Consider the following 14,000-nt stretch of genomic DNA (forward strand, 5'->3'; position numbering starts at 1 on the left):
TAAATTATTATATTCACCCTACTTTCCTTGTTAAAAAATGTGAACAATAATATTTACCTAATATGATTATTATTGTAACTTAATTGAGAAATGTAAATGAAAGCTTAAAGCAGTGCCTGTGCCTAACTGGGACTACGTAAGTATCAGTTATTAATGTCATAGAATTAGGGATGGCATTTTAGCTTTTTACCATTACAAACTCTATATGGTAAGGAGATACTGAATGTTCTTCTCTCTTGATCCTACTGTTTAAAGTGGTTTCAAAATTCTCTACAGTTTTCATAATTTTAGCTGTATGAAAACATTTATAAACAATTATATTTTCTTTCCAGTAAAACAACATACAATGGCTTATTTCTTCTATATAATGCTAGGAACATTATGATAATTATCATTTCATTAAGTTTATTGACACCATTGCCTTTCAGTAGATACTTTTAGAGTTCTCTAATTGTACAAGGCACATTGTACTATTCAATTCATCTCAGATGCCTTTCCTATTTTAAAATTGCTTGTGTTGTACAGAAATATGGTAATTTAATTCTTGTTCCATGAGATTATTCATAAAATAGTTTGACAGTCCATATAAATCTTTCTAAATTTCAAAATTTTACAATCTCCATCTTGACTAGATGTGTATAATTGAGTCTTTAAAAAAAATGTTCTCTTTATGTCTCTCAAATTTGATAAGTATTTTCAACATTGTTGACATTAATCATAAAATCAAATTTCATTTTAGCTCAAGGAAACTCACAGAACACAGAGAGCAGATTTTTGTATGAAAAAGGAAAAAAAAGAAACCTTAACTTTTTCCTTAAGATGAAGGTATGCCTTCAGCTTTGGAGAAAAGTAAAGTGTATGATATATTCCATGGACAACTGCTCAAGACTGTTCTCTAGACTTTTGAGCTCCCTTAAATAAGAACAAAACAAAACAAAACTTTCCTTGTAAGCGACAATATGACAAAGGCCAATTTCTCCCCAAAGGCATCTCTGGAAGCCAAGTAAAGTGGTTTTAAAATGAATATGATTATGCTATACAGAAAGATGCAAATAAGTCATTATTATATGCTTGCTTTGGTTGTTTTAACTTCTGAAAGAAGTTTCTTTTCTTCTTCTGAAAGTTTTTGGGTTTTTTTTTGTTTTGTTTTGTTTTTTTAGCGTGCATTCAAGGTACTGTATTACAGTTATGACCTTATTCTCTCCATGTAACAACTTCTTTCTTCCTCACAAAAGAGCCCAATAATACACTTTTGACCTTAGGCCATATAAAGGTTTTCCTTCTGATGTTTTCTGTCAGGAGCTCTAATAGGCAGTTTTAAAAATAGATTGTGTATTAACATCCAAGATTGCATGCACTCCAGGCATTAAGCTTTCAAACTTAACAGCTGTGTATAGTGAAAATGGTGCAATTATGGGGAAGTTATATTGCATTCTCCTTTGCAGACTTGCACAGGATTTTCATGAATGCCTGTTGCAGAAGAGCTAATCAAGGAGTTATGGTGTGAAAATGTGTGTGTGTGTGTGTGTGTGCACGCACGCGTGTGCGTTTATGCGTATGGACCACAGGACTGATAGTTTATGATAAGTAGTTTCTGCTAATCTTGGGAGAAAACAAATGCCTCCTGAAAACTCCTGGAATTTATAGTTGTCACTCATTAGCACACTTCAATGTTCACGAAATAGAAAGTTCTGTTACACTCACATTTGGGAGGCAAGGTGTGGTGAAGTTGAAAAATGGGAGCTCATTCTAGGCCTGCCAACGGATCTGGCAAGCTGTCAGGCCACACACTGCCATGGCATCCATAGCCTAAATGTAAAGAAAATGTGCATGTATGTGAGAGAACCAGTCTGCAAAACTGCCCTCTGCTAGGAGAACTTAATGTTTGACCTTGGTGATGCCAGGATGCTTTTCTTCTGTCCTTGAAGTTTATCCTCTCCCAAAGCTCAGCTTTCTGATTCATTTTTGAAAAGAATGCTTATAGAGTTAAGAAGAGTCTTACAAAGTCTTTAAAACAAAGTATTAAAATGATGAATGAGGGTTATCAAAAGAGGTGAATAAAATGACAGCAGGAAGCCACAGACCTATTTTTATCTGGTACTCATTCCTATTCACCCTATAAATATTAATATATTCTGCTGTCTACAGCATGAAGATGACCACAGTCAGTTTTATCTGAACCAACTTCTGGAATTTATGCATATTTGGAAAATATCCAGGTAAGACATTTTATTTTGTTCCAAGACTACTTTCTGACCAAGTTCTCAAGTGCCAAATCACAATATTTTTCAGTTGACTGTAAAAACTGTCCTTTCGTCAGTACCGTGGAAGCTATTGTACTTTTAATAGATATCTCCCTTTGGCAAATTCTGTTAATAATTATCTATTCTTCACAGCTATTCAGATACATTTGAAGAGCTGCTAACACCTTCCAGAACAATCTAACATTCATTTTAAAATATCTCTGCTACCGGTTATTATGTTTTCAAGAATTTTTTTCCTCATTCATTTTGTGAATTTGCGTGTGCATGTGTCACTAAGCTCTTTGTATAACCGAATTTCCACACTTTGAAAGTCACCACATCCTGCTTTAAATTTTTCTTTAATTCCCTGAAAATAACTGGTATATCATAAACAGAGGAGCATGAATTCAAACTGGAAAACTCAAATGACAGTAAATGAACACATCCTAACTGATTCTCATATCTAAATGTATGCGTGTATTATTTGAAAGAATAGACCCATCAGGAAGCTAGCCTGGGAGAAGATATCAGTGCTACAGTATGGGTTTATCTGAAATTAAAGTTGTTCTGAGCTGAATGAGCAAAAAATCGGGTATGGGTGGTATATATCATAATCTCCAAAGCAAAGCCTGATATAAAAAATATGAGTTAAAATCGTTTTTAGTGACTATTCATAATAGCTATCAATCACTTAGTGGAGTTATTGTACATTTTACATGCATTATCTCATCTAATTCTCCCTACAGCCCTGTGATAAGACACAAAATTTACTTCAGAATCAAAGAAACCCAAGTTCTGGAAGGTTAAATAACTTCCATAAGGCTATTCAGTTCATTAGTGGTAGGACAGAAATCAGGGCTGTGTGAAATTTGCAAAGACCCTATTCTTTTATTAAAACTATTCTGTCTTTCCCTGTATGCCTCTCTTTATTTCCCCCAAAATATTCATCCTCACACAACAAAATCACAGAATGGGTAGGACTACAGAGGACTTTGAATATATTCTAATCTAAACTTTTATTTTATAGCTAATTACATGGATCAGGTATAGGTTCCCATCAAAATGGCATATTAACAACAGCTGTAGTTTCCTCATTCCAAAATAAATTTATCCAAAAAACCAAAAAAACTTAGAGGAAAGCATCAAATCTGACAAATTCTTTAAAAAGTGGGAAATCCTTGGGAGACAAAGGACTGTTCTGAACTGGTTTGGTGGAGGACTGTCACTTGTATGTAGGTAGATACTGTCTGGGGCACAGAGAGACAAGGGGAGGCTGTGAGAAGAAGGGGAGAGCAAGACAGTTTTCCTTCTCTTTCTGTCTTACCCTGCCATTGCCAGCCCCCTCACAGAAGTCTGGTGGCCTTGACCATTGTGCAATACAAGTGTCCACGGAGTTAAATTCGGGTAACACAACAGCTCTGCCACCACAGAGACTGGAGGAACCCTGGCAGGCACAGACTAATCTCAAAATCTAATTCCTCCACCCCTTCCCTTTAACCCCAGGGCATTGCTGCTTCTCCTCTGGTAAGGAAACTAAAACACAGAAAAGTTTAAAAGTTTGTCAACCATCATACAGATAATTAATGCCATAGCCAGGACTAAAACCAAATGTCTAAACTCAGCACTTATTCCACTTAACTATTAATATTGTATACAACATTAAATTATATAAATATATTTTTTATTTTATATAGTATTTATAGTATTGATATATATTATATATTTTTCACATATATAATAGCATTATATATGTGTGTATATATACATTTTATATATAATAACATTATATGTGTGTGTGTATATGTATACGTACACGTGTTATCCATTCATCCATTGATGGATATTTAGGTTGTTTCTATGTCTTGGCTATTGTGAATAATGCTGCAATGAACTTGGGAGTGCGACTATCTCTTCAAGATAGTGATTTAATTTCCTTTGAATACTAGAAGTGGGGAATGCTGGATGATATGTTAGTTCTATTTTTTATTTTTTGAGGAAACTTCATACTGTTTTCCATAGTGGCTGAACCAATTTACATTCCCAACAGTAAACCAGGGTTCCCTTTTCTGAATAGCCTTGACCAGAGTCTTTGTGATAATAGCCATTCTAAGGGGTGTGAGGGGATATTAATTGTGATTTTGATTTGCATTTCCCCATTTCTTTTCAGCCTTTGAGCTAAAGTCAAGTGTAGCATTTTCCTGATGATTAGTGATATTGTTTATGTACTTGTTATTCATGTGCTTGTTGGCCATTTGTATATATTTTTAAGGCAAATGTCTACTCAAGTCCTCTGCCCATTTTTTAAATCGGATTGATTTTTCACTATTGAGTTGTATGAGCTCCTTACACATTTTGGATATTAACCCCTTATCAGATATATGGATTGCAAATATTTCCTCCCATAAACTAGGTTGCCTTTTCACTTTATGCATTCTTTCCTTTGCTGTTTTAGGTTTAAGATAGAGTGCAATTTCATTCTTTTGCATGAGAATATCCAGTTATCCCAAACTATTTATTGAAGAGACTATCCTTTCTCCACTTATTATTCTTGGCTCCTTGTCAAATATTACTTGACCATATATGTGTAGGTTTGTTTCTGGGCTCTCAAGACTATTCAATTCATCTATGTGTCTGTTTTTATATCAGTGTCATAATACTTCTGATTCCCAAATCTTTGTGATATAATTTGAAGTCAGGAAGTGTAATGCCTCCAGATTTGCTCTTTCTCAGGATTGCTTTGGCTCTGCCGGATATTTTGTGGTTATGTATTAATTTTAGGATTATTTTTCTTATTTCTGTGAAGAATAGCACTGGAACTTTGATAAAATTATATTGAATAGGGATGTCTGGCTAGCTCAGTTGGTAGAGCATGCTACTCTTGATCTCAGGGTAGTGAGTTCAAGCTTCATGTTGGGTATAGAGCTTACTTAAAAAAAATAAATTGAATCTATAGATGGCTGTGGGTAGTATGAACATTTTAACAATAGTAACTTTTCTGATATAAAAACTTGGATGCCATTCTATTTATGTGTTTTGATTTCTTTCATCAATGTCTCATAGCTTTCAGTGTATAGCTCTTTCACTTCCTTGGTTAAATTTTATTCCTGAGGTTTTTTTTGGTTTTGTTTTTGTTTTGATGCTATTGTAAGTAAAACTTTTTTATTTTTCAAAACTTTCATTGTTAGTGTATAGAAACTCAACTGATTTGTATGTATTTATCTTGCATCCTGAAACTTTATAGAATTCATTCATTAGTTCTAACAGTATTTTGGTGGAATCTTCAGAATTTTCTATATACAAGACTGTACCATCATCAAACAGACACAGTTTTACTTCTCCCTTTGAGATTGAATGCCTGTTATTTCATTTTCTTGCCTGATTACTGTAAGACTTCTAGTACTATGTTGAATAGGTGGAGTGAGAGTGGGAACACTTATCTTGTTCCTGCTCTTAGAGGAAGTATTTTCTAAAATTTTTTTAATGTTTATTTTATTTTTGAGAGACAGAGAGAGACAGCATGAGTGGAGGAGGGGCAGAGAGAGAGAGGGAGACAGAATCTGAAGCAGTCTCCAGGCTCTGAGGTGTCAGCACAGAGCCCAACACAGGGCTCAAACTCACAAACTGTGAGATCATGACCTGAGCCAAAATTGGATGCTTAACCAACTGAGCTACCCAGCCACCCCTGAAAGGAAGTACTTTCAACCTCTCACCATGGAGTATGATGAGAGCTGTGGGTTGTCATATGTACACTTTATTATGTTGAGATGTGTCCCTTCTATACCCAATTTGTTGAAAGTTTTCATAATGAGAGGATGTTACATTTTTTCAAATGCTTTTTCTGCTTCTATTGAGATGATCAATGATTTATTTATGTGCTTTATTAAATTTATTGATTTGTGTAGTTGAATCATCCTTGCATCCCAGGGACAAATTTTACTTGGTCATGGGGTATATAATACTTTTAATATGCTGTTGAATTTGGTTTGCAAGTATTTTGTTGAGAATTTTTGCATCTATAACCTTCAGGGATATTGGCTCATAGTTTTCTTTTTCTATATTGTCCTTATCTGGCTTTGGCATTAGGGTAATTCTAACTTCATATAATGAGTTTGGGAGTGTCCCTACCTCTTCATGTTCTTGGAAGAGTTTGACAAGAACTGGCATTAATTTTTATTTAAATATTTGGTAGGATTTACCCATGAAGCTATCTGCTCCTGAATTTTTCTTTGTTGGGTGGTTTTTAATTACTGGTTTAATCTTCTTATTATTGGTCTATTTGGATTTTCTATTTCTTCCTGATTCAGTCTTAGTAGGTCGTATTTTTTAGGAATTTGTTCACTTCTTCCAGGTTGTCCAATTTTTTTAGCATATAATTGTTCATAATAGTCTCTTTTGATCCTTCTTTGTTTCTTGTAACAGCTTTTAAATTAAAGTCTACTTTGTGTAATATAAGTACAGCTACCTCTACTATCTTTTGGTCTCTATTATACATGAAGTACCTTTTTCCATCCCTTCACTATGAATATATGTATGCTCTACAAGCTGAAGGGAATCTCTTACAGGCAGTATATTTGTCTTTTTTCATCCATTCAGCTACTAGCTGTCCTTTGACTGAAAAACTTTACATTTAAAATAATAATTGATAGTTAATGACTCACTATTGCCATCTTGTTAATTGTTTTGTTTTGTAGCCTTTCTTTCTGTCTTCTTCTTTCTTTTTTTCTTTCTTCTTTCTTTCTTTTTCTGTTCCTTTCTCTCTTCCTGAATTGATGATTGGCCATAGTAGTATACTTTAATTTCTTCTCTTTACCTTTGCATATCTGTGATAGGTTTTTGTTTTGTGGTTACTCTGAGGTTTACTTGAAATATAACAGTCTTTTAAGCCGATAGCAATTTAACCTTATTTGCATAAAAACTCTACGTTTTACTCTGTCCTAACATTTTATGCTTTTGATGTCAGAATTTATACCTCTTTGTATTATATATCCATTGACAATATGAAACTTTAGCTATTTTTAATATTTTTCCTTAATCTCTATACTAGAGTTAAGTAATTGACACATCATTATTACTATATTAGACTATATACTTATCTTTCCAGTAAAGTGTGTTGTATATTTTCATGTTTTCCTGTTACTAATTAGCATCTTTTCATTTCAGCTTGAGGAACTAGCATTTTTTCTAAGGCATGCCTTGTGCTGAAGAACTCCTTTCCTTTGTTTGTGACAGTCTTTATTTCACCTTCATTTCTGAAGGACAATTGTGTTGGGTAAAGTATTCTTAGTTGGCAGGGGTCTTTCTTGTTTTGTTTTGTTTTGTTTTTTCTTTCAGCAACTTACACTTACCATCCTACTCTCCTAGTTTGTTGGATTTCTGCTGAGAAATCCACTGATAGCTTTATGGTGATTCTTTTATGAGGAAAAATTATTCTCTCTTGCTGCTTTTGAAATTTTCTCTTTGTATTTGATTTTAGGCCATTTTATTTTGTTATGTGTCTTGGAGTAGATCATTTTGGATTGAAATTATAGGGTAGCCTATTACTTCATAATGTCCAAATATCTCCCCAGGTTTGGGAAGTTCAAAAGCCATTATTTAACTAAGCTTTCAGCTCCTTTCTCTTATCTTCTTCTTTCAGGACTCCAATGACATGCACACGTTTCTCTTTATGGGGCCCCATGAATCCCATAGACTTTTTAAATTCCTTTTTTACTTTTTTTAATTTTGTTTTTGTTCTTCTGCTTAGGTAATTTCAAATAATCTGTCTTTGAGCTTACTGATTTTTTTCTTCTGCTTGGTCCCTTCTTCTGCTGAAGCTCTATATTGAATTCTTCAGTTCGGCCATTGTATTTCTTATCTCCAAAACTCTTGTTCTTTTTTTTACGTTTTCTATACCTTGATTGGACTTCTCATTGTGTTCTTACATGGTTTTGATGAGTTCATTAAATTGTCTTTCTGTGTTCTCTTATATTTCTCTGAGCATCTTTAGAATAATTATTTTGAATTTTTTGTCAGGCAATTCATGTGGCTCCATGTCTTTGGGGTCAGTTGCTTTAAGTTGACTGTGTTCCTTTGGTGGTGTCATATTTCCCTGACTCTTTTTTTTTTTAATTTTTTTTTCAACATTTATTTATTTTTGGGACAGAGAGAGACAGAGCATGAACGGGGGAGGGGCAGAGAGAGAGGGAGACACAGAATCGGAAACAGGCTCCAGGCTCTGAGCCATCAGCCCAGAGCCTGACGCGGGGCTCGAACTCACGGACCGTGAGATCGTGACCTGGCTGAAGTCAGACGCTTAACCGACTGCGCCACCCAGGCGCCCCTTCCCTGACTCTTTATGATCCCTGGAGCCTTGCCTAGATGTCTGGGCCTGGGAAGAAGCAGTCACATCTTCCAGACTTTATAGGCTGACCTCAGTACAGGATCTTCACCTGCAGGTGAGGCACACTGGAGCATGCTATGGCTGTGAGTCTAGTGGTGCAGGGCACCAAGTATACAGTCATGTGGAAGACCCAGGTCTGGTGAATGTGATGTCTCCTCAGCTCAGGCCACTGGGGCCTACAACATCTTTAACAAGTGCTGTTGGCATCTTCAGTGGTGTTTCTGGGTCCAGCAGCTAGGGCCCAGGGTAGGCAATGGTTGTTGCTAGAGTTGGTGGCACGCACACATAGAGTTTGGGTGTCAGCTGCAAGTGCCTGTGTAGTGGCAGGAACTGGTTGCAGACATACATATAGTAAGGGGGAGGGCAGGGCTGGCAGCAAGGGCTACGACTAACTGTAGGTGCACTGGCACTGTGGGGCCCTGGATGTTGGTATGCACTCCTGTGGCTGCAGTCTCACCTGGTCATGTGCACAGCAATGAAGGCTATTATGGGATTCAGGCTGGTTAGATACAGGTACACAGCTGGAGTGGCTGGTTGCAAGCAAGCCCAACAGTGTAGGCCAGTCACAGGAAACAGGGCCAGAACCAGGCCCACAAGCATCTGTGGGGGTCCTGGCAATTGGTCTGCATTCCTGTGCCTGCAGCGTCTCCCTAAAACATGTGCATGGCAGTGAAGGCCAGTACAGAAACCAGGCCAAGGGCTTGCAGGTGCACACCTTGGGAACCAGCTGCCAGTGAGCCTTAGGGTGGCAGTGGGTAGGAAAGGGAGCTGGGAGGGACTCAAGCAGCTGCTGTTTGTGAATATGAATACCTGTGTGTGACAGGGGGAGGGAAACAGTGAAATCTGCCTGCGGCTCTGCAGCTGCTGTGTTGGCTGTTGATTTCTCCAGTGGTGAAAGGTACTGGGGCCCTCTGCATTGCAGGTCACTGGGGACCATAGTAACTCCCCCTACACTACTGATGCTGGCAGCCCCTTCTTCCTTGTTCCTGGCCGTCTTTACATATCTCAGCTTTGCTGGTCTCTGGGTAGGGTAAAATCAATGCAGGTCCTTCTTGCAGTGTCCCAAAAGGCTGGGGGAAGCTGCTGGCTCACCTACTGTCCCCTTCCCAGCAAGGGGATTTCCCTATGGACAGTGAGCAGTGCTGGCCTGCAGGATGAGATGATGCAGGCAAAATGAAAGTGCCCTCCCATTTTTGTGTGGTTATTCTCAGGGTTTCTTGTTCTACAGTGTTGTCAAAGTTTCTTGCAAGGATTCCTAAGCTCTCCCAGAGCTGTTTTTGTTCATAGATAGTTGTCTAATTGTGAGAATACAGAGACTGGGATCTCGTACTTTGCCATCTTGGAGACCTCCAAGTTGGAGACCTCCAAGACTGCTCTCTGTAATACAATGCTATTCTGCCTTCCCTCCTCAGACTACTTTATGGTGCCATTAAAAGATCACACACTAGATGGCAGGAGCTTTATTTTCAGTTTCACTCTTCCCTTACTTAACTTCCTCTTAGAAGTTGGGCAAATCATATACCTTCATTAGTTTCCAGGGTTTTTTCTATAAAATAAATATAATGCTTAACAGCAAGGTGCTGAGGGTATATATTCTTGAGGGTCTTTTAAGTTTTGGGGTCATATTTTATATAAAAACCCTCCCTTCAATAGCCAAATCTTTCACTATTCTTTTCCTATACCTCCACTGATTTTTTACATGGTCAATGCATTTTGTCTTTGAACTGTCAGATTTAATCCAACTGAAGTGATGATTTAATAAAGGCTGAGAAGGCAGTTATTGTAAAATACATTGGTGTGTCTTTAACACTTTTTGTGTTGTATGATGTGTTCAATTCAGTGGTTTTCAGGAAGAGAAATAGGAAGAGAAAGTCATGATGTTTGGAAAATAATTTTGATTAGTGAAGTAAGAAGAACCTCTGCTCATCTCACATGTATTCCACCTAAGCATAGATAAGGTTGGAGAAATAAGGGAAGCTTAGGGCAAAAAGATACAGAGGTTTGATGCCAAAGACAGCCTTACCTATTATAAATATATGTCATTAATTCTGAGAGCAATTCTCTACAAGTGTTTGCATATTTAACAATTCTTGATGTTAGTATTTGTCATTATCTGCTCATAAATCCTTTCATAACTTACATTTTGAAGTAAGAATAGTTTGATAGTATGAACAGTCTTTGAGAGGTTTGGATAATTTGTCATGGATTTCTTTGGAGTTCTAAAAAGTTTTCAGATATGTCTGTAGGCTATCAAGTTACACAAAGTTTATAAACATCCTTCCGAAATGGTTTTTAAAACCGTGTCAGTAGCAATCCTTTTTAAGCCATGTCTGCTATAGAATCATGGACAAAACAGAACTTATGATAAATATGCTAAAGTTAATATAAGTTTTCTTACCCACTTTTAGACAAAGTCATTTTTTTTCTTTCCAGACAGTGCCTCTCAACAGTAATCAAAAAATATGACTTCCACCTGAAATGCCTATTGAAAACCCAGGTATTAACTTTTGTTACTTCATCTATCAATTCAATAAGTATTTATTAACCATAAAAAAATTTTGCAATTTTCTGAAGACACAAAGATGAATAAAGTAGAATGTCAATATCTGAGCAGCTTTCATTCTATTGTGGCAAAACACACAAGTAAATAGATGTGTATGAATAAAGTGTCATAGGTACTGTGAATGTGAAAGACCTATGTGTATACAGGACACAAAGAAAGTTATCAATTTTACCTATTTGATCTGAATGTTGAAAAATGAGTATGCCAACTAAGGCACATGGTGAAAGAAGGTGGGGAGTGGGGATAACTTTTAGTGAAGAACAACATAAAGAGAAGCAGTTAGGAAAAGCCTAGAATGATTAGAAAACTGTATGAAATTTGGAATGGCTACAACTAGGGTTCAGTTTGAGAAACTGGAAAGAGACCAGATGAAAGGGGCAAACAGGGGCCAACTTATGTAGGATCCTAAGGACACTTTACGGACAATTTAAGGATTTTCTAATTTATCAGCTGATGACATAGAGCCATTATGCAAGGCAACAGAATGACAGATGGGTGACTAGAGGAGCACTTCATTAGCCCAAAGAGATGATAAGGGTATTGACAAAAACTCTACAATAGTGGTGGTCAGGAGGGGACAAATTCATAATATGTGAAAATGTGCAATGTATATGATTTGGTGAAAGGCTATGAGTAAAATAAAAGAAGAGGGTGTCTAGAATACCTCCACATTCCTGGCTGCCAACCAACAGACATCAGTTTACTAAAATAGCAGAAAGAAGAAGCTAGCTTGGCAGGGAAATATGATGGACTTAGCCCAAGATTACTGAGATTTGGTCACCAACTGGGCATCAAAGTTGTGGTCACCATTAGGCAGACCGTATCTTATAGCTTATTCTTCCAGGGAAGGGTTAAATCTTCCACAGATAAAACATGCTGTGATTATAGAAAATTGTGTAAATACAGTGTTTTAAAACAAGTGAGGATTTATTTTTCCATTAAATAATTGACTCCTGATATATATGAAAAGATAAAGAGCCTAAGTAACTATTCCTAATATTAATTAACAGTAGAAGATTCTGAAAATAATAAATACTTCTGGATAGATACCAAACTCATGTGAATTCCACATAAATATTTAAAGACATGATGATGACAAATACACAACTCATATTCCCTCCCAAAATGTAATCCTATCACTCTAATTCCATTTTTCTTTCTTGAGTCTGGCTTAAATATATAAGTTTAAAATGTGAAATGTGAAAGAAATTCACAGAAGATTGGTTTGAGTCTCATAAAAGTGTCATAATTAGTACTTCTTTCAGCTTGATTCTTCACCTTTGTGATAGTCATTCTTTTGAGTGTAGAATTTGAAATTCACCAGGTACACAAGGCAGACGAAGACTTCATTCCTAGATCATTTATGTCTCTTGACTATATATAGATATACTTTTGAGGTTATGATAGCCTACTTATGATGACTGGTAATTATCTAAATGTCTCAGTACTGCTCATGTATCACAGATGCCTTTTTATACATACACACATGCACACAAATTGTTGAGAATCTGTAAAGTTCTTAATTTCCAAGAAGTTTCTAACTCTTATACAACGCCTCCAATATTTCCACTTTGAAAGAATCCATTGATTATTGTAAATTTTTTCAGTATGACTTGAAAGTTGGCAAAACATCAAATGATTACTGTCTTTACATTAACACAGGCAAATAGTTATCATCACCCACATCTGACTTATCTTGTAAATAGGCCACAGTGTCTGTGATTTTCCAGATGAACTCCTTCCAAAACAATGGTCTTTTTAAATGTGATTCTTCCTATGAGGCATCACTAGCAAATATCTGAGAAATGAGGACAGACTGCGGTACTTCTATTTATTTGACAACTGCATTAAGTAATATTTCATCAATGTCAAAAATAGTGCCAACATGAACAATGTTTTTTTTATATTTCCCAAACTTGGATTATTAAACAATTTAAAAAAAATAGAAAACATGCAGGCTGAATAAATATGACACAGATATTATTGAATAATATGGGTAATTTAAATTTTCAAATATTTTCTTTCCCCAGCCATGGTCAGTTAACATATTTTAGATTTGATTTATTTCACTTTTGGGGCCCTGATTATTATGTTTGCTAAGTAGCTAATTTTGTAAGCAACTTACATAGAACTTTTATTTTGGACATTTTATTCCTCTCTTCTATGCCACTAATATCCAGAAAGGTATGGAACGTTTTCTATATTCATTCTATATTCTGTGTTCATCTCTAATATTTCAGAGAAATTAAGAATAAAAGAAAAAGAATTTCTCCCCTAAGGTATTACTTAATGCTTACTTAGCTTACTTAATGTTAATTAGTGAACTATTTATTCACTAGAATCAAGAGAAATAGAAATCTGGAGTGCCTGGGTGGCTCAGTTGGTTAAGCATCTGACTCGATTTCATCTCAGGTCATGATTTCACAGTTTGTGGGTTCAAGCCCCATGTCAGGCTCTGCACCAACAGTATGGAGCCTGCTTGGGATTCTTTCTCCCTCTCTCTCTGCCTCTCCCCTGCTGTCTCTCACTCTCTCTCAAAAAAAAAAAAAAAAAAGAGAGAAGAGAGAGATAGAGAAATAGAAAACAAAACCATACTCTGAAGTTGCTGATGATCTACTTGGAAAGACAGCATATTCATAAATAATGTACATAGAGTGGTACATATACAAAGCAAAACAGTGTAAAACAAGATTTGAATCTAGGTGCAAGAATCAGCTTCTGATTCAAAGCTGCTTCTTCCTAGTAGCTTCTAATGCACTGTCTCCAAAATTTTTATTACAGTGCCAAATAGGACCTTTTAACAAAGTTAGCAATC

The 14,000-nt window shown here is 36.1% G+C and overlaps 1 protein-coding gene across 1 annotated transcript in view; it reads left to right on the top strand.

The window, feature by feature from the left end:
* PIK3C2G (phosphatidylinositol-4-phosphate 3-kinase catalytic subunit type 2 gamma) overlaps positions 1 to 14,000 on the top strand; it is a 333,932-nt gene that overhangs the window by 38,260 nt on the left and 281,672 nt on the right. Inside the window, exons 6-7 of the mRNA XM_043561485.1 lie at positions 2,149 to 2,219; positions 11,056 to 11,119. Of these exons, the coding sequence (XP_043417420.1) occupies positions 2,149 to 2,219; positions 11,056 to 11,119 (135 nt within the window). The remainder of the gene's footprint in view (positions 1 to 2,148; positions 2,220 to 11,055; positions 11,120 to 14,000) is intronic.

This window comes from Prionailurus bengalensis, chromosome B4 (assembly GCF_016509475.1).
Source record: "Prionailurus bengalensis isolate Pbe53 chromosome B4, Fcat_Pben_1.1_paternal_pri, whole genome shotgun sequence".
NCBI classification, from domain to species: Eukaryota; Metazoa; Chordata; class Mammalia; order Carnivora; family Felidae; genus Prionailurus; species Prionailurus bengalensis.